Consider the following 19,981-nt stretch of genomic DNA (forward strand, 5'->3'; position numbering starts at 1 on the left):
TGGGGTTGCCTTACAATTGTTTTGTTGTTTCATTGGTTTAATTGGCACCAACGACTAATGGGACAGTCCCATTTTTCTCAGTTTGAATGCAGTTCGCTTGATTTACTTCTTTTGCTTATTTAACATGTTCCTAATCTAATTTCCATTTCAGATTCTAGATTTGTTTCACATTAGAGAAAAGCTAACAGCGCACCAGTTTCAGAGAGTGGCCACTACTACCCTTTTGAGGATGGCCAAAGACCATCCACAACTGGCAAAGAAATACCTGCTACAGCCAATTCTAGAGCCACTCCTCCACTGCTTGGACACTGAGGGTAAATGTATATCTTTTTTAACACTTTGGGGATTTAGCATTGCTGGTGGTAGCTATTTAAATGATAATGTTTGTTGAGGCCTTCATGCTCACTGGTCTGGTTGTTTTCTGATCTACAGACATACCTCAGATCCCATTCATTCTCTGTCCATTCCCTCTTCTCCGTCCTCGAGCAGTGTCTGTCCCATCTCTTTCGTCCCATTCCTTATTTCGGCAATAACCGCCATTGTTAACATTGGCAAGGAGCTCTGTCACAAATCAGTTCTGTGAGCAAATTGAGCTGCTTTGCTTCTGAAACCACTTAAGCTGGCACTCCAGATCCCTTGTTACCACTGCAATGATCTGTGTCAATAAGAAAATCACCCTTTCTGATGGATCTTCCTAACTGCATATTCCTCATCTTGAGAATATACTTCCAGGCACCAGACTGGATCAGAAATCTTTTAAGCAGTACTTCTGCACACCAGTAGGTGGCTTTGTGCGGGGGGCTTTGCCGACATTATTCTGCTCCTGACATGACAAGTGGAGACTCATATAAGCTCCACCCATGCACACTGACGTCAGTTGCTTTCTTTCTGCTCCTCCAACTCCGATCTGGAGCCACTCCTTAGGTATCATCATGACGGTTTTTCGAGAAATTTTAAACAAATGTTTTCCATTGTGCAAGGAAAAATTTCACCTCCCAAGACAACAGGGTTCCAAACGTGTACTGTCGCAAATAGATGTCTGTGACAGACTCTCATGATGTGCGTCTGTGGTCCCTGGGGTTGGAACATGAACCCAGGACCTGCAGAGACTGCACCCAAATAAATCAAAAAGCCATAACGGATTGTGGTTCAAAGCTTTATGTTGCTAAGCATAGGAAGATTTATGAATGGTCTCTCCCCGTATGTCTCTCTCCTAGAGCAGCATGATATACAAACAATTGTTACTTGCACACACCTGGATTATTGGCGGAGAGTCGCCTGGAGATAGGCACACCCCATCTTCCCACTGAAATCCATCGAACCACAAGCACTAGACTTGATACTGACATCGCCCTCCCCAAAGCAACTGATTCCGAGAGTTTACAATACTATACAGACTTCACCATACTATATACGACTGGGTTGAGTAGCATCCTAAATCTCTAATTGCACTACTGTTACGCTCTCCCACAACTACAGGCTTTCTATTATACACATCACATTCCCACAAGGGTTGTACTGCATGCCCTTCCAGATGCACAGAATGGAGTTTGCAGACAACACTCCGCGCATGAGACGTGTTGCTGAAGGAACCAACTTTCTACACCTGGCTTGGCAGTGCCCAACAATAGCAGCCTTATTGGGAGCAGATATTCATAAAGATAGGGGAAATGACCAATACTGCAGTGCCTATAGTGGTTCTTCTTGGATATATGAAAGAAGCTTCATCCAGTGTGTGTAAACTCACTGCCATGCTGTTGCGGCTGGTGAAGAAGCAAGTTGCCATGCACTGGGGTCACACCTCTGTGCCCCATGCCTGCCGCTTGAGATCCAATATTACCTTCTTCCAGGAGCAAATCGCAGAATACTAGTCCCTAATGCCAGCTGCAACCAAACCAAGAGCCACCTGGGCACCATTTGAATTATACTCCACAGCCGGACCCGATCACTGATGGTGGGGGAGAGACAGATTCGAGATGGTGTTAAGAATCTGAGTTCCACACTGATACAGTGTATTCAATGGGGAATGAATGCTTGTTTCTCTTATTGTGTCAACAGTGATGACCACATCCTGTGACCTCCAAGAGGAGATGTGGCCTACTATTGGATTGTTACATGAGACCAACCTCACGGACGCCTTACTGTAAACAAGTGATAACCTCTCGATTTGTTTCCAGTGCAGAGATGAAAATTACATTTGTTTGTTTTATTCCTTACTTAAAACTCTTATTTTAAAAAAAAAAAGCATAAGCAGTCTCCTTGCAACTACCGGTTGAAGTCGAAAGAAACATCTCATTACTAAAGTGACCGATCTTTGTTGCAATCGAGATCTTTGGATAAGTCCAAGAAAAAGCACAAGAAATCCAAATCCAAGCAGAAATCTGCCCCTTCTGACACTGTAACTCCAGAGAATGTTTGTGCCATCAACTTGCCATCCGGTTTCGATTCTGATCTCCATTTGAGCGGGTTCAGAGCTTAACCCTAATATACCTTGACTTTCTGGACCATTGCCAGTGTCGCAGCAACTTGAGGCCTTCAGGGAGGTCATACTACATATCTTTGGCAACTTACCAGCTCTCTCTGGCATGCCTTTTGGCCCCAAGGATATGTAGGGGCTTCCAGATGGATTTCCGCCAGCATGTCCACCCTCAACGCCATCTGTGCACTTTGAATACGCCTCTGGTTCTGCTCTGGCCCTGTTGCTGTCTACAGTCCTGCCCCAATCCTTTTGGTATCTATGCCGCTGATGCCAAAGGAGAATGTCCAACCCACAGTGCAGGCCCCTCTTCTTACCCCACCCAGTTCTGACATTGGTGACAGATGCATCCCTACTGAGCTTGGGAGACCATCTGAGAGAGGTGGCGATCAGGGTTCTTATCGCTGGTAAAAACGCGCCTCCCCATCAGCTTGTAGGAGTTGCTGGCAATTTGCTTGTTGTTGAAAGCCTTCCTGCCTACCATAATAGGAAGACTGGTGCAGGTGCTCACAGACAACACTAACACTAGGTGGTACTGCAACAAGTAGTGTAAGGTCTTGGGTTCTGTGCCAGGAGGCTTTTCATCTCTAGAAGTGGCTGCACCACCAAGAAATTTCCCTAGTGGCAAACCACTTGGCATGATCTTTAAGCTCCACGGTGGATGAACTCAGCGACCAACACCTAGCAGATCATAAAAGGGTACTACACGATGAGGTAGTGCAGGGTGTCTTCCAGCGATGTGAAGAACTCTAACTCAATCCGTTTGCTACATCCGCTAACATGCAATGTCAGTGCTTTTGCATGCCAGAGTTCCTAAAAGATCATTCACTCGGAGAACCATTCAATCTACACTGGCGCACAATTCAAATCAAATCAGGATTTATAGAGCGCAACTTCTCACTCATAAGGGTCTCAAGGCCCTGAGGGGGTTTGTCCTCTGAGCTTCAGTTTAAGAGCCAGGTTTTAAGGTCCTTCCTGAATTGAGGTAGCGATGTTGACTGCTGTGTTCCAGCTCTTTGCCGTGAAGTAGGCGAAGGATCTTCCACCAGCCGTGGTCTTCAGTATGCAGGGTACGGTGGCTAGTGCTTGTTGACAGAAACGTCTGGGAGGGGAGTAGAAGGTGATGCGGTGGTTGAGGTAGACGGTTCCTAAATCCTGGAGGGCCTTGTATGTGTGGACGAGGAGTTTGAAGTTGATTCTTTTGTCCATAAGAAGCCAGTGGAGGTCTGTTAGGTGATTGGAGATATGTTCGCGCCGGGGAATGTCCAGGATGAGTCTGGCAGAGGCGTTTTGGATGTGCTGTAGTTTCTTCATGTTCTTTTGGGTGGTGCTGGTGTAGAGGGTGTTGCCGTAATCTAGTCTGCTGGTAACCAGGGCATGTGTTATGGTACTGCGGCAGTCCTTTGGGATCCATTTGTAGATCTTCTGGAGAAATTGGAGTGTGTGAAAACAGGAGGATGTGACTGAGTTAACTTGGCGGGTCATGGTGATCGATGAGTCCAGGATGAAGCTGAGGTTGCTTGCGTGGTTTTTTGGGGGAGGGTGGGTGCCGAGGGTGGATGGCCACCAGCTGTTGCCCCAGGCTGATGTGGAGGGTCCCTGGATGAGGTTCTCGATCTTGTCAGAGTTGAGCTTGAGGCAGCTGTCCTTCATCCAGGCGGCGACAGCTTCGATCTGGTTGTGGAAATTTTTCTTGGCAGTTGTGAGATTTTCATATTGTCAGCGTAGGAGACGATGTTTAGCCCATGGTGCCTGACGATGGATGCGAGCAGAGCCATGTAGATGTTGAAGAGTGTGGGGCTCAGGGAGGAGCCCTGTGGAACTCTGCAGCCGATTCCTGTAGGTTCTGACAGGTAAAGCGGGAGACTGACTCTCTTTCCTCTGCTAAACAGGAAGGAGTGTATCCTTTGTATGGCCTTTTGGCAGATGCCACCTGCCTAGAGTCTGGAGCAGAGGTTGAGGTGCAAGACCATGTCGAAGGTGGGCAATAGGTCCAGTAGAAAGAGGGCTGCTGTACGGCCGTGGTCGAGGAGCGACCGGATGTCATCTGTGGTGACAAGGAGGGCAGTCTCTGTGCTGTAGTTGCTCCTGAAACCTCATTGGGAGATGTCCAGGATCTTGTTGTTCTCGATGTGCTTACTGAGCCAAGCATTGATGGCCTTTTCAATAACCTTTGCTGGGAACGGCAGTAGAGAGATGGGAGGGTAATTTTTTAGGTCTAGGGGGGGGTCGTGGGTTTCTTCAGGAGCGAGCGGATCTCGGCGTGCTTCCAGTCCTATTGGAAAGTGGCTGTCTCTATGGAACAGTTGAGGGTGTAGTGGAGCTCGGGTGCGATGGAAGTGTTGGCTTTGTTGAAAATGTGGTGAGGACAGGGGTCCGTAGGGGCTCCGGAGTGGATGCTGCTCATGATGGTGCCGGTCTCGTCTGTGGTGAGGGTAGTCCAGCGGTACAGGATCTGTGACGGTTCGGTGGGTCGCAACTGGAGGGTTGTTGGAGGGCTCGGAGGGTCTAGGGATCCAAAGCTGTTGTATATGTCTTTGAATTTCCGGTGGAAGAAGTTGGCTAGTCTGTCGCTATGGTCTTGAGATGGAGGGATGCTTCCCTTTTCCGATTGGGGTATGGCAAACTCTTTGACCACGGCGAAGAACTCTTTGGTGTTGTGAGCTGTGGCGCTGATATGGTCCTGCAGGGCAGCTTTCCTGTTGACTTTGATGAGATGGTGGTGGGATTTGGAGGCAGCTTTGAAGGCCTTGAAGTCTTCTGGAGACTTGCTGTTTCTCCATCTTTTCTCTAGCCATCTGCAGGTGTGCCTGAAGTCCTGGAGTGCGGGGGAGAACCAGCTGGCCTACTTGTCGTGGTGTTTAGCTGAGGTCTTACTGAGAGGTGCTAGTTTGTTGGCACATTCGGAGATCCATTGGTGGAAGTTACGTGCTGAGATGTTAGAGTATGTGGTGAGAGGCATGGGAGACTTGCTAAATGTATTGGTGAGCTGTTCCTCAGTGATCTGGTTCCATTTTCTGCTTGGGGCTCGGAGTGTAAGGAGGTGGATGGTTGGTGGGGTGATGGTGAAATGGATGCAGTGGTGGTCAGTTCAATGAAGCGTGGAGGTGGTGTTGACTGTGATGTTGTTGGAAGTGGAAAAGATGACAATGAGTGTGTGTTCAGCGATGTGTGTTGGCAAGGTGACCAGTTGGTTTAGTCCTATTGTGGTGAGGTTATCAAGCAGGGAAGTGGTGTAGGTGTTGATGCTGTTGTCAATGTAGTAGTTGAGGTCGCCGAGGAGGAAGTAGCCCGAGGAGGTGAGAGCGTGAGGAGAAAATATGTCGATGATGGAGTCGCTGAAGGGCTGAAGGCTGGTCGGGTGACCTGTAGATGAGGGTACCGCCTAAGCTTGACTTGGGGGTGGCGTGTATCTGGAAATGGATGTGCTCCAAGAGGGGGGAGTGTTCTTCTGCGTTGGTTGTCAGGTAGAGGGTGGATTTGTGTACGATGGCCAGGCCTCTGCCTGGGCGAGACGGCAGGTCTTTGCGGAGCAGTTTGTGGTCGCTGAGGATGGCAATGTCTGGTGCAGACGCTGTGTTTGTTCATGTTTCAGTGAGAAAGGCGATGTCTGGGTGGGAGGAGTCTAATAGGTGCCAGAGTTCTACGGTGTGTTTGTGGAGGAAGCGGATGTTGAGGAGGATGCAGCTGAGGTGCTCTGGGTAGGTGTTCGATGGCTCAGTGGCGGAAGGGTCTGGTGCCTGGTGTAGGGTGAGGGTGCGGTGACAGTAGAGGTAGAAGAGTGGTCCATTGGTGTCTCTGGGTGGTGCAAGTTGGCAGGTGGTGGAGCGTCCTGTGTTCAGCGCATGAAGGGTCTCTGTGCTGTAGCGATGGAAGGTCGGAGGACCAGGGTTCATAGCGTTGGCCGCGGTCCAGGCGAAGATGGGCTAGCCTTTGGTGCACCTTCGGCACGGCCGCCATTCAGAAGGGAGGGAGGCGGGGGTCTGGTCAGCTGGGAGGCGGGAGGGCAGGAAAGCGCTTCGCTGGATGGGAGAGCGACAGGGCTCCAGCAGCTGTAGCGGCGGGGAATGGAACGCAGGAAATGCAGGGAGAGTGAATGGGGGAAGGAAAGAGAAAGAGACACGAAAGAAAAGAAAAAATAAAGATGACAGAAAAATAAGCAAGAGGAAAAAGTACAAGATACTTACATACAGATGGCCACTTGGCCACCAGGGGTAAGGTGCGGGAGCCTGCGGGTGGCAGTCAGGCAGGCTCTCAGTTCGAACGCGGCAGAGGCAGCAGCAATAGGTGGAGCTGCGCAGAGGAGTGCGAGCAGACGCTGACCAAGCGGTCACCGGACTTCTGTAAGCTTTCCCTCCACTATATGTCCTGCCCGAGGTCTGAAAATCAAGAACAATCTGACCCAAGTCATCTTAGTGGCACTGCATTGGGCCAGTAGAGTGTGATTCATATGAATATCTTTCCTCTGATCAAGCAGTCACTTCACGAGAATCTACTGTTGCCACAGCAGGGCAGTAGACTGGACAAAGGTCTGTGCAATCTGTATGTGCAGCCGTTGCGATTCATCTGCAACAGTTGACTCTGTTTGATCTTCCTTCTGAGGCCTTTGCTATCAACTTGGTGGCTAGGCGGCCCTCTACAAAATTGGTGTAAGCCAGTCTTTAGAATATGTTTTTGGCTTGATGTGGTACTCTTGGGGAAAGTGTCTCCTCCAGTATATTAGGGATCTGATATAGCACTGGTCCTGATGAAAGCCGTCAACCTTAGGGCGAGAGAAGGCTGAAACATGTAGACCTTTTTTTATTAACATTGATGTGTAGGACTGATTAAGGTGTTCCCTGCACATCCCACATGTTTTTAATCTTGCCCCGGCCTGGTCTGTCATAAGAGGCCCGCAGACAATTTTAACTTTCACTTACCGCTCAGATCCCATCATGTCTCTTGAAAAAAAGACTTTACTTCTTGGGGGAGGCGAAACCCTATAATGACACCATTGACTACCATTACTCTAGTGGGAAATATATACCACAAACGGAAAGTAGTCTTTGAGGGTCTTATTATTATTTGTGTAGAAGGCACAGATGGTGTAAGCATGAAGCAGGTGCACTTCTATTGATTTTTCTTGGTGTGACACCTGCCAGATTGACCCACTACAAGCTGTGCTGTCTGGAGTATTGCTGTTTGTTTAGTAGCTAGCCCAGCAAGGCTTTGCTTTGGGCTCTGTTAAAGGCTACTTGTCAGCTTTTGTGGGGTTGTTAGATCTTTCTTTAAATCACCTGTTGTAATGTGATTTTTGAACGGTTTGCAACATGTTTCCAACAAAGCCTGTGATGCTGCAGTGGGAGTTGTACTTAGCTCTTGCTTTTTTATGTGTATCCCTTTTGAGCCAGTACACAACTGTCCATTATGGCTTCTAACCTTGAAAATGATCTTCCTGATCGCCATAACATCAGGCCGGTATGGGAGTGAGCTTCAGGTTGTTTCTGTCCAATCGCCTTCTACAAGATACTTCCCAGAAAAGCCCACCTTTCCACCTCATGCAAGCTAGCACCCTTCTGGGTTTCTTTGCTCCACTTCATCCCTTTAAGGAAGGAAAGGAACCCCAACAACTGAACCACAAGAGATCTCTCAGTTTTAGTGTTGATTGCACCTTAGAACATTGGGTAGATGATCACCTCTTTGTTGGGTTCTCTGAGGAAAAGAAGGGAAAATGGATTATATCTCGATGGATTGTTCTGTGTATTAGTATCTGCTATGCTTTGGCTAAGAAGCAGTCTTCACAGGGCTTATGGGCTCATTCCACCAGAGGTAAAGCTGCTTAAATAGCAGTGACATTAAGAGTGCCTGTCCTGGATAATTGTCAGGTAGCTATGTGGGTGTCAGTGCACATGTTCACAAAGCACTACTATCTCGATGATCTGGTCCATTGGAGGGGTATTTTTCCTGAAATGTCCCACAGGACATTTTGGTCTAAGCCAGTTCACAGTACCACCACTTGGTGAGATACTGGCATGGTATTTATTCACAAGATAAGCATTCTAAGGTTAGAAGTATCCATCAGAAGAACCAGTTACTTTCCTTCAGTAACACTGTTTCTGGTGGATACTCTACCTAATCTCAGATTAAAGATTACTCACGACCCTCCCACCTCCATGTTCTGTAAACTGGTCTCTTCCATCTAAAAAGGTCCCAATCTTGCAATCTGCACAATGACCAAGCCAATTTGCTGGTGGGATCTACGTCTGAGAGCATGGATAGTCTCAGAGAGCAATTGATATCAACGAACATGGGTGGAACGTCTGCGGCTCCACTCATCACTTCTAGAGATGAACAATGTTGATGCGGATCTGCATGACGCCACCCACCAGTGTGCAGGAGCAAAGCTCAAAAGTTTCTGGATCCAGTCTCACACCTTGAGGTATATTCACAAAGAGAGGATTCTGGGGTTAGATTGAGTGTCCACTAGAAAGAGCGCTACCAAAGGTAAGTAACCTGTTCATTTGTACTCAACGTGTGAGTCTCACAGTTGGCACTCTCAAACATCTGAAGGGCAACTGTATGTTTGCTGTGCATGCAGGCTTTCAGAAAATGCAGTGTCAGATATGTTCATAGCTAGTTCTACTTTAGCTTGGTCCAGTGGTAGTTGTGCTTTTCTCAGCTTCAAAGTAGGCTATTAAATCACATAGAATCAGGACTGCCCTCAAAATGGATCAGTCAAAAACAATTATTTTTAGAAGCAGCTGTCGTTAAGCTGTGCAGGTATAGAAGAGCTCACTAATACGCATGGCGCTAACTGTCTTTGCAAGCCAGAATGCATGTCGAGGTATGTGTAGTATGCACAAACATATATGCAAACTATGTGAATGCACTTTACACCTGTGACTTGTTACACTTTCTTCAATGTTAAAATTAAGGTAGTTTTGGCTGCAGATACTGCATCCCTCAGACCCACAATACAAACATGTTCATTATAGCACCATGTCTATACAGCTTACTCATATTGCCTTTGAAAACATTGCTTTACAACTGCAATTCCAAAAGTTCAATATGCCTGTTGTGTTTGTTGTCCCCTACTTGAGCCATTGTGGATTTTAGTCCAGAGATTTTAGCACTGTACAAGACTACGTGCGCATCACCACTGATGGTTATTCCATGGATCTGCAGTCTTTGTGAACAAACACAAGCTTTCAGTTTTCCTAAGCCTGCTTCCATGAGCACATTGTGACCTATTGCTATAGAAGTTATTTTCCGCTGGAAAATGGATATCTTTTGAGCATACATCACGCCTTTGAGATATGAGGTTGTTTCTTTTCTGTGACTCTTCTCCATATTCTACAATAGTCTGTGAATCCTGAAGTATTTTTTTGTACCTCTTTCCTGATTGTTGCACTGTGATGAATAGCCTTCCCAAACAACATATCATTGCCTGTTTTTCCATCTAGCTCATCAGCTTGTGTTACACACCAAAATCCAAGTCTCTGCCCATTTGCTGCTCCTTCACATTGGATGCCTCTCTGGTCATTTGATATGGTTCTGTAAGTCATTCATTTTTGGTGGTGGTCATAGTTGTCTCCATAATATCGTCCTCCTTGGTTTCAGGATCCTACATGTTTGATGATTTCCTTCTTTGTTTTTAAACTTGACACATTTAAATATCTATCGAAAATCCAAAACATGTGATGAAAGGATTATGGCATAACCATATCAGTTTGATCACCTACTTTTTAAGAAAATGAATCAACTTCTCTCCAGATGTTTAACTTTCCATCTCCTTTTAATTCGATCATTGTTTCGCAGTTCGCTTTTTTTGGTTTTGCTAAAGGAACAGATTATTGAAGCACTCTGTGTACATATAGGATGTAACACCAGTAGAAAGCCACCATTTCCAACTAATTTGTTTGTGCAGTCATTCTCACTCTCCACCCCTACCCCACCTCTTGTGTCCTACTTGTACGTTTACATGCAAGAGAGGTCAGGGGACCGTGTATTGGACCATAGGACTGTTCTGAGGATGAGGATGAAGATGGTGTTAGCAGACAGATTCTCAGGTGCAGACAAATTCTCAGCTTCTCAAAACCTGTGTGAAAGTCCACTCAAGGTATGCATGGGGAAAGGGCCGTTTCATTTGTCTTAATTTAGATGGAGGTCAATAATAACAAGCTACTTCCTCTATCACCTTGGTTACTCGTTTTTCATCCCAGTTCTTTCAAGCATTCTTTCTGTAACCTCCCCCGTAAAATCTTTCACCTGATCAGTTTTTGCTGTGCCATTCAGATTCACTTCTGATTCCTTTGCCTATTACACTCACATCGAAGGCATCAAGAGTTCATTAGTAATGCACAGGCAGACCTTTTCATTAATGGACTTTCATCCAATCCCTGTTGCACTAAAGACGTGACGTGTTTTTATTGTTTTACAGAGTGGACTAAACTTGGATTTTTTTTGCAGCTGTGAGAGATGCTGAAGTCTTGAACAACTGTGCTGTTTGAGAGACACTTCTCTGTCTTTCCTGCGTCCATTTCTCCTACCCTTCTTCCCAAACCTCATAGACTTCAATAATGTTTCAAAGTAACAGTCTGAGCTAAAATCTATATCCAGGAGATGTGGCGGCGTAACTTAAGGGATTTAAATTGTCATTAAGCGCACATGATTCACATTTTACATGAGATGTATCTCTGGGTAGGGGTTGTATAGGAGCATTTGCCTTGGGGAAAAGATGGCTGCTGGCTTTCATCACAGGTGTAAGTTTGTGAGTTGGATGTTTCCAGGCTGTGCTACAGGTGTTTTACTCTTTGTTAATTTGTGTTGACAGGGGCTCTTTTTAACATGTATGCTTCATTTACTGTCACTTCAAAATGAGTGTACAAAAATTAAATGCAATATAGGTGTTTTATAGCTCTCCTCTTGCAAGTCGTGTATATAGTAAATGCGGCCGCTTCCTTGTTTACCCAACAATATATTTGCCTTCAAGGTAATCATGGCCCTCTACCATGACTGTAGCATACTCAGTTGCCTAACCTACATTATAATTACATTTTGAACCTCTATTTCGGTGTTCTTTCCGTTTGTTTTCTTTAACTAGGATCCATAAAAATATTTCTGTGCCAACAAGAATGAGTGTTAGATTTTTAAAGGTTTTTTTTTCTTGTTTGTGCTATTTACATAAAATATAGGTATTACATTTCAGTTGAATATTTGATTATGTGATTGTCTCTTAAAATGTTTATTACGTTTGGTAAACTCACACCACCAATCAAAATAATGTTTTGTCTCAGGGACACAGTACTTCACTATACATGACTTGCTTTATTCAATTCACAGTTTGTCTATTTGATTTAAATATAGAATTCGATGACCAAAATGCAGAAATAAATGATTACTAAAGAGAAGATTCTGTGGAGTTGCTTTAGGATCTCACTAGACCTACTGTAAACGTCTGCCAGAAATCTGGAAGTCAACAGTCTTTCCTCTGCTGGTCCCACTGTGTAGAACAGTCTCCAGCTTATATTCAACCAGTCCAACTACCTGACTTTTAGGAGACTGCTTAAAATGTGTTCCTTCTTAAAACTTGTTATCCTCGTGCAGGATACATTATGTACCTTAACTCTTAACATTCACTCATTTGTAGAGCGCATCTTGTGCAAACGTCCAAGACATTAATAGAGAGTGCTCTTGTCTCCGTCTTAGATAATATCGCCAAAGACTGGCCACCAGATACTGTGTTGGTGGAAGAGTCCAGCCTTTCACGCTGCATAGAAGACGTCCTTAAGGTATGTTGATGTTGACTTATGAAGGGTGGACTCTTTTTAGTCCTGTCTACCAGCTTTCAGTGCTTCACGGTTCATAGATGTGTTGTACTTGTGATGCAAAGTAACCCAAGGATCCAATTTGTTGCTTAACTCACTTGTAGCAGTATTAACAAAAGTGGTGCTAAGGGTGAAAACAAATAAACTTTGGGTGAAAGAACTAAGCTTTGTGCATTCCTTCAGTGGACGTGAATACCAATACAGGTGGTTTAATAATGATTAATGATGTGTTGTGGCTTTTCATGTGTTTCTGTAATGTTACAAACAGCACAAGCCCGGCTGTATGTTTAACATGATAACTGTGCACTGAATTAATTTGAATGCATGATTCCGTCATACATCCTACAAGACAGGTCTGCTCATTGCTAACAAGATTATCTATTAAACTTTTAAAGATTGGGTTGGCTCAGTAACCCATGGAAACGTGACTCTATTTAAACAGAAAAGAGTGTTTCCTTTAAGCAGTATGTATGAAATATATTTGCTACAGTAGAATGAGATGGACATTATCCACATTTGAGAGTGATTCAGCTAATGACAAGCTTGTAAGAAACATTCAAGAAACGCCATGATGCTTTAGCAAAGGTATTTTCAAAATTTCAAGACTTGCACATGTTCATTCAGCATGTTTCTCTCAGTAGGTTGCTTGATGCTCCATTATGGCGTATTTGTTTTGGCTGGAGATGGAAAGAAATCTGCAGGGCATTAAAATAATTGTTAGTTTACTTAACTTATTATGTTGTTGTTGTGGAACACTAACCTTTTGTTTCATTCCCTTGTTCATTTTATCTTTCTTCAATTTTTCATGAAATGCAGTACATCACGTGCATCAACAACTTAAAAACAATAACCATTGCATCATAAAACAATATAAAAGGTAAAGTGTGTGCTGTCCGGGCATGTAACAGAGTAGCGAGGCCTAAAGCTCAACAAAAGAATGAAATGCATACAATCAATCCAACAATGATAAAAGCAGCATGGTCAATACAAAGCTAGCAAATTAATACCTTCCTAGGATATCCTACGGAATTACATCTATGCAGACATCAAGAAACCTTAAGGAACTGCTGTAAAAGCTATAAATTAATATCAGAAATATCCTTTTGTATGTTAATATGTGTGTAGGAAGTTGGCTCTGTAAATACTATCTCAAAGTGAGAGATAGTGTGCACATAGTCCAAAGGTTCCCCTTATAGGTTGATAGTGGCAAATTTAGATAATTCGAATGCTCTATTTTGTGGTAGTGTGGTCGAGCAGTAGGCCTATCAGAGGTTAGTGTTAAGCATTGGTTGTACACACACAGGCAATAAATGAGAACACACACTCAAAGACTTAACTCCAGGCCATTAGGTTTTTGTATAGAAAAATATTATTTTCTTAATTTATTTTAGAACCACAAGATTCAAATTTTTTGGTAAGTACATACATTTTAAGGTACTTCACACAGGTAAGTATTGAACTTTGAATTAAAACAGTAATGTACACAGTTTTGGCAAAAAATGGCAATAAGCTATTTTAAAAGTGGACCCAGTGCAAAAATCAACAGTTCCTGGGGGAGGTAAGTAATAGTTAGTTTCTCAGGTAAGTAAAGCACACACAAGTTCAGTCTCCTGGGCATAGGCAGCCCACCATTGGGGGTTCAAGTCAACCCCAAACACCCAGCACCAGCAACACAGGGCCAGTCAGGCGCAGAGGTCAAAGTAGGGCCCAAATAGCCTAGGCGCCTATGGAGAACAGGGGTGCTCCGGTCCTAGTCTGCTAGCAGGTAAGTTCATGCGTCCTCTGGGAACAGACCAGGGGGATTTTGTAGAGCACTGGGACAGACAGACAGACACACACACACACACACACACACACACACACACACACACAAAATACCCTCAGCTGCACAGGGGCGGCCGGGTGCAGTGTGCAAAGTAGGTGTCGGGTGTTGCATTGAAAGCAATGGAGGGACCTGGGGGTCACTCTGGTGATGCAGGCAGGGCACAGAGGGGCTTCTTGGGTCAACACCGACTGTGCTAGGATGAGGGCCGCCTGCTGGTCACTCCTGCACCAATGGTTGGCTCCTCTCGGTCCTGGGGGCTGCGGGTGCAGTGCTTTGTCCAGGCATCGTGTTCCTTTGTTACCGGGCAGTCGCGGTCAGGGGGAGCTGCTGGATCCTCTATGCAGGTGTCGCTGTGGGGGTGCAGGGAGGTCGACTCGGGGTGTCCACGTCGTTGGAGTTGCCTGGGTGTCCTCTCTGTGGTGTTGGTTCTCCTGAACTCTAGCCGGGGGCATTGGGTGCAGAGTGTGAAGTCTCACGCTTCCGGAGTGAGGTGAGAGTCTCTTTAAAGTTGGTTTCTTGGTTGCTGTTTTTGGACAGAGCCGCTGTCCTCCGGAGGTTCTTGGTCCTTTAGGTGCAGGTCAGTCCTCTGAGTCCTCAGAGGTTGCTGGTTCCGCTGGATGCGTTGCTGTACAGGTTCTTTGAGTCTGGAGACAGGCCGGTAGGGCTGGGGCCAAGTCAGTTGTTGTCTCCGTCGTCTCTGCAGGGTTTCAGGTCAGCAGTCCTTCTTTCTTCAGGTTGCAGGAATCTGATTTCCTGGGTTCAGGGTCGCTCTTAAATACTCAATTTAGTGTGTGTTTAGGTCTGGGGGGCAGTAGCCAATGGTTACTGTCCTGGAGGGTGGCTACACCCTCTTTGTGCCTCCTCCCTGTGGGGAGGGGGCACATCCCTAATCCTATTGGGGGAAATCCTCCAAAACAAGATGAAGGATTTCCTAAGACAGGGGTCACCTTAACTTAGGACACCTTAGGGGCTGTCCTGACTGGTGGGTGACTCCTCCTTGTTTTTCTCATTATCTCCTCCGGACTTGCCGCCAAAACTGGGGGCTGTGTCCGGAGGGGCAGGCATCTGCACTAGCTGGAGTACCCTGGGGCGCTGTAACACCAGACTTGAGCCTTTGAGGCTCACCGCCAGGTGTTACAGTTCCGGCAGGGGGAGGTGAGAAGCACCTCCACCAAGTTCATGCTTTGTTCCTGGCAACAGAGTGACAAAGGCACCCACCCCATGTGGCCAGAAACCCGTCTGGATATGGCAGGCTGGTATGAACTGGTCAGCCTAACGTTAGCATTTGGACTGGTATACAGGAGACATCTCTAAGATGCTCTCTGTTTGCATTTTTCAATAAATCCCACACTGGCATCAGTGTGGATTTATTGTGCTGAGAAGTTTGACACCATACTTCCCAGTATTCAGTGTAGCCATTATGAAACTGCAGAGTTTGTGTTTGACAACCTCCCAGACCATATACTCTTTATGGCTACCCTGCACTTACAATGTCTAAGATTTGGCCTAGACACTGTTTGGCATAGTGCTCATGCAACTATGCCCTCACCTGTGGTTTAGTGCACCCTGCCTTAGGGCTGTAAGGCCTGCTAGAGGGGTGACTTATCTATGCCACAGGCAGTGGTTTGTGGGCATGGCACTCTGAGGGGAGTGCCATGTCGACTTAGCCATTTTCTCCCCACCAGCACACACAAGCTGTGAGGCAGTGTGCATTTGCTGAGTGAGGGGTCCCCTGGGTGGCAAAGTACATGCTGCAGCCCTTAAAGACCTTCCCTGGCCACAGGGCCCTTGGTACCAGGGGTACCATTTACAAGGGACTTATCTGTGTGCTAGGGTTGTGCCAATTGTGGGGACAAAGGTACAGTTTAGCGAAAGAACACTGGTGCTGGGGCCTGGTTAGCTGGGTCACAGCACACTTTCAATCGTAACTAGCATCAACAAAAGGCAAAAAGTTAGGGGGTAACCATTCCATTAGAGGCAGTTTCCTACAATGCCCCACAACTAGGAAGAAGGATCTGACAACCATAGTGTATTGTGAACCCCAAAAATGCTGTGGGCAATAACTTCAGTCAGAAGGTCACCCCTCCATCGATTTCCTACACCTTGCTGTTGCTTTGAAAAAAAGAACATACTGCAAAACAAACATCAGGGCTGCCTAAAAGCTGTTAGGTAATGCATCCCTGAACTTCCACCACCCTAAATACTTTCCAACCGGCTTCAAAAACAAGTAGAAAAAAGGATCTAAAGATTTTACTAAAAAATGTAAAATACATCAGGGATTGTCCAGGCAACCCATCACATTGATATGTTGATGCAAAACTACCAAAGTGCTTTGATCCTCCGAGAAACACAAAAGTCGCCACATTGTGCTGACCTTAAATAGGAAAAGAAGTGATCTCTCCCAACGTATAAGTTCTAAAGTTAAATACAGTATGGGCTCAACAGGTACAAAAAACATGAGGTTATCTCTAATAGAACTTTTGCTAGATTCGGTGTGCAATCTTTGAGGCTGGCAGAGTTCTTGAAAACAGAGCTTAACCTTCTGCTTGTCACTTTTGGTAAGGGTAGAAGGTGATTCGAATATATCTGTAGAACCTAATTCAGTAAGGGTATTATAGATATAACTCAACCAAGGAACTTGACATGCCCTTCTCTAAATTGAGGCAGGATAGTGTCCCTATTCAAACTTGCCTCACTATTAGCCTAAATCCTGACCCATAACAGACATGGGGCCACCTTCACTTTCTCTGAGATATACTGTAAACTTAGCAAAAATAACAAAATGAGGGATGGTGGAAGGAAGGTGGAGGAGCCGTAAACGTTTTTCCTGTGTCTGTAACAAAGTAACATTCTGATAAACCCAAACCCTGGCTCTAGAGAGAGCTGCAGTGACGCACTAGGAATTGTTTATATTCAAGTGTGGAGAGATGGTCCCTCTACTCTGGGGGCTTTAAATATTGCTCCTACTGAGCTTCAGGCATGAGTTTCTAACCTGCGACTTCTAGGAACCTGAAGAGTCGAAAATAACACCCAGATAGCAGAAATTGTGAACACTTCTTAGGGATTGGCTACTGGCTTATAATTTAGGACCATTTCTCCTTCCTGGACCACAAGCCATGATGTGAGACTTCTCAAAATTAGTAATTAAGTCTAATTTACTCATAAAGGTCACAATGGACTCAACCAATATGCCAAGTGCCCTCTGGGTCCATACCATAAGTACTGCTTCATCTGCATAGAGCAGTGCTGGACATGTGAGTTTCTTATCTGTATTATTGCTGGTGGCACTAACCAAAAAGGAGTTCAGGTAATTAATGTAGACAATAAACGACAGCGGGCCAGAATGCACTCCTCTAGCTAACAGAAAGATTTCTGACATTTCTCCTACCGGGCCAAATCAGACTTAAGCAGCTAGGTTGTTGGAGGGTATGCAGAAAATTCTCCAGTTCAATCTTAACCCTTAAGTCCAACAGTGTCAGCCAGAGCTTAGTCCGATTAACGCAATCAAATGCTGTTGGAAGGTCCATGAAGGCCAAGTAGGGTGGGCAGTGCCTGGCGATGGTATTCTTGCAAACAATCTAGTGCAAGTTCGAGCACTGTGCCACTGTACCCAGCCCCAGATGGAACCCATATTAATGGGGCCACAGAATATTAAATTGTTTTACCCAATGTCTCACACAAAGATCACCCTTTCCATAATCTTGACAGTCCTGTCAATAAGGGAGATGGGTCAGTAGCTTTTGGGTGACTTATGATCCCCTTTTTAAAAGATGGGAACTATGGTTGAAAGAGTCAACTAATGTGGGATCTTGTTGGGTGCAAGCAGATTGCTAAATGTGTTTGTGAGCAGAGGGAACCACAGGTCTGTATTCCATTTGATGAGGTCCATAGAGACCCCATCATCCAGCCTTGGGCTTTGCCTGATGGCTTCCGCCACTTCAAATAAGGTGACAGAGTGTGTACATTATTCAGTATTTTCTGAAGTAGCTCACCTTGGTTCTTCCCTTTTACTAGCCGATAGATGGCTCTGAAATGCCTAACTCTTTCCAAACCTGGTACTTTGCAGCTCGAGAAGGAGTTGGCTGGGGCATCCCGTTGCCTAATTCGTTTGACCATTCTTCAAGAACGCTGCTTTTTCCAAGAGTTCCCAATCTTTTATTCAGTGCCTCCTTCCTTAACGTCAGGTTATGTTAGGGCTTTGCAGACCTCAATAGGATCTTTTGGTTTGGCTGAGGGAGTCTTCCCTAATCGGCTATTAGCGGCTGGACAATGCCTGTCAAACCATCCAGGGCACTCCTGAGCACACCGATTAGGCTCCATCAAACTACTCTTGGTGCATGAACATAGATCTTTGTAATGGGCTACCATGACTTCCCCATTCACTTCTGCCAGACAGTTCAAAAATATGCCCAAATGGTTCTTTAAAAGTAGGCTAAGTGTAGTCCCTGGTTTTTTCGAATGCCAAACAAGCCACCTTAGGCCTTCATTAGAATGCTGTGTAATGGGATTCGTTTAGGAGGAATTTTTGCCCTGAGCCCTGAAAAATACCTTACTACAGTTAGAGAATTATGGTCCACCCACTCTGTCTGTAGTGCGTCACAGTGTGAAAAGTGGGATGAGAAATTATGTGTTTCAAATATATAGTCAATGATATAGTCAATTACCTCCTCTAAAGGAGGACAAGGTGGGTCCATCTCCTTTGGACAATGTCAACAAGAGAGAGTTCAGCTAAATGCGATCTAACTCTGTTGTCCAAATGACCCAGGAAAATGTCAAGACCATTGGTACCCTGCTCCTCAAACCTTACAGATTATTTAGCATTAAAATCTCAACAGAGAATATAATTAATTTCGAAACAAGACAGGACCCCAACACCTAAAATTTCAAATGAGTTAGAAAAGAAAAACAACTGAGTGAAGTGGATACAAACAGTGTTTGAGAAATCATTATTATAGAAATGAATAAAATAAAAATAAAAGGTGTTCTTTTGTCCTTAAGGACCAGAGCTTTAAAGGCCGAACTTCCTGTGTCTAATATGACACTTCAACAGGTTCAATCAGACTCATGGAAAGACCACCCTTGGTCCTGCTTCCCAGCCACGTAAGGAAGGGATAGCAGAACAGGAATAACAAACAAAACCTACACAAGAAGGGAACTGTATCCAGAGTTTCCTGTGCCAATAAAATCATATTTGTTTAATCGAGGCCGGGTTAGTAATCTTGTCCTTAAGACCAGCAATATTCCAACTTAGAAGAGAAAAGTGACAGTGGGTGTTTGCATCCTGTGAACTATAGCCCTTTTTCAAAGCCTCCTTTCCCATGGGATTGCAAGTGGTAGGAAGCACCTTGGTAGCATCTGGAAGTTAGACTGCATGTGAACATCAAGATAAAGCTTCATAGCCATTAACTACAGTTAAAAGAACCCTGTCCGCTGCGCAAATTGAGGGAGGGTCACCGGCGGGCCTGGCCAGTTGCAGGATTTGGGGCCCTGGGTGTGTGTCTGCTGGTCTTTTCGAGCCACTATCTTTGAGCACGGTTATCGGATTGTTGCGAATCAACAGGTGACAGGGGCAGGGTTTATAAAAGTACCCTAGTGGAAATAGGGCTATATTGCGCTTGGCTAAAGCCTTGCTCATGGACCCAACCATCAGGCATTGTACCAGAAGGGGTGATATAAAATTTACAATAACACAGTCACCATGTACATCAGCTCGGCTGGTCCCAATCCAACTAACCATTCAAGTCAGCAGAATATCTCCAGTAAAGGAGAAAGGGAAACCCCTGTTACGTACAAGCCAATCTAAAATGTTGTTGTATAGTTCCTCGTAGGACTCCCCCAGCCCAAACTTAGAAGGGCCGCTCCAGTGAGAGTTTG

At 45.3% G+C, this 19,981-nt stretch overlaps 1 protein-coding gene across 2 annotated transcripts in view; it reads left to right on the forward strand.

Annotated features, from left to right (window-relative positions):
* TANGO6 (transport and golgi organization 6 homolog) overlaps positions 1 to 19,981 on the forward strand; it is a 515,068-nt gene that overhangs the window by 152,706 nt on the left and 342,381 nt on the right. For both annotated transcript variants that reach the window (XM_069217099.1, XM_069217100.1), the window contains exons 6-7: positions 152 to 314; positions 12,164 to 12,246. In XM_069217099.1, coding sequence (XP_069073200.1) covers positions 152 to 314; positions 12,164 to 12,246 — 246 coding nt within the window. The remainder of the gene's footprint in view (positions 1 to 151; positions 315 to 12,163; positions 12,247 to 19,981) is intronic.

This window comes from Pleurodeles waltl, chromosome 12 (assembly GCF_031143425.1).
Source record: "Pleurodeles waltl isolate 20211129_DDA chromosome 12, aPleWal1.hap1.20221129, whole genome shotgun sequence".
In the NCBI taxonomy this organism is placed as follows: Eukaryota; Metazoa; Chordata; class Amphibia; order Caudata; family Salamandridae; genus Pleurodeles; species Pleurodeles waltl.